General features: G+C 33.6%; 1 protein-coding gene across 1 annotated transcript in view; it reads right to left on the reverse strand.

The window, feature by feature from the left end:
• Positions 1–814, reverse strand: part of LOC110422455 (uncharacterized) — a 3,667-nt gene extending 2,853 nt beyond the window's left edge. The window contains exon 1 of the mRNA XM_021436377.2: positions 1–814. This exon is cut by the window's left edge and continues 2,853 nt beyond it. Coding sequence (XP_021292052.1) covers positions 1–309 — 309 coding nt within the window. The 5' untranslated portion in view covers positions 310–814.
• Between the last annotated feature and the right edge of the window lie 251 nt (positions 815–1,065).

The raw sequence follows: 1,065 nt of genomic DNA on the forward strand, positions 1-1,065 counted from the left end.
ACACTTGCGAGTTAGGGAGAGGGCACGTTCGAGTGTCTTAGTGATGTCGGAGGCGATGCGGCGGACGGGACGGTCGTAGACGGTGGCGTTGGCGGTGGCGGACAGACGAACGAAGGAGCGGAGCATCTGGGAGAGACGGTCGACTTGTTTGGCCAGTTCGGCGCATTCGAACTTGGAAGACTCGGCTTCTTGAGCCGATTTGATGACTCTGTCCGCTAAGATGATTGGGAGAGAGAGTTCTTGTTTAAGGGTTTTCGTTTTCTCTTCCTCTGCAGCTGCCGTTGCTGTAGCAGCAGAGGCGGCGGCCATATTTATGGTTATATCTTACTCTCAACCTTTTGTGGGTGAGTTTGGGTAGTGAAGAACTGAGTCTGTAACTCGGAAGACGAGGCAAATCAAGTAGTACTACTGCAACTGTGCTGTGGAAACTGAATTTAGAGAATAATTTTGTCGTAAGGTGATGGTGCAGCACGGGGCCGAGATTGAAAACGGAAGGTTCCGGTCTATTTATCTCATTCTTTGTTTTATATATCTAATTTATTATTTCCTTTAGTACATATTTTGTATTATTTTAATTTTTAAATTATTTTTTAGGTGGGAGTCTAGGAGAGGAAATTAGCTAGAAACAGTGAATCGGAAATTAGGTGTTGACCATATAGAAAAAAAAAGGTTGATTTTGAAATATTTGAATTCAAATTAAATTAAAATAATTTAATTATTTATATAAGAACTTGATTGAAATTTTTTATTTAATATTCAACACAATTATTAATAATTAAAACAATTTTGAACTTGCACCCAAATCCCTCTTCCTTAATTATAAATTTTTTTTTAAAATCTAAATTCAAAATAAAAATTTAGTTTAAAATTAATTTTTATGTATATTATTAAAATTAAATTAATTCATAAAAATAAATTAAAATTTAAAATCAAATTCAAAAAGTATTTCATTAATTACAACAAATTTATAATAAAAAATAATATATAAATTTTGGATATTTATGACCATTCTTTAAACTACATTCAAACTTGTGACCAGGAATAGGTTTAGAATTCAAATTCTAT

This window comes from Theobroma umbraticum, unplaced genomic scaffold, assembly GCF_002168275.2.
Source record: "Theobroma umbraticum cultivar Fairchild unplaced genomic scaffold, ASM216827v3 scaffold_146.0, whole genome shotgun sequence".
NCBI lineage: Eukaryota > Viridiplantae > Streptophyta > Magnoliopsida > Malvales > Malvaceae > Theobroma > Theobroma umbraticum.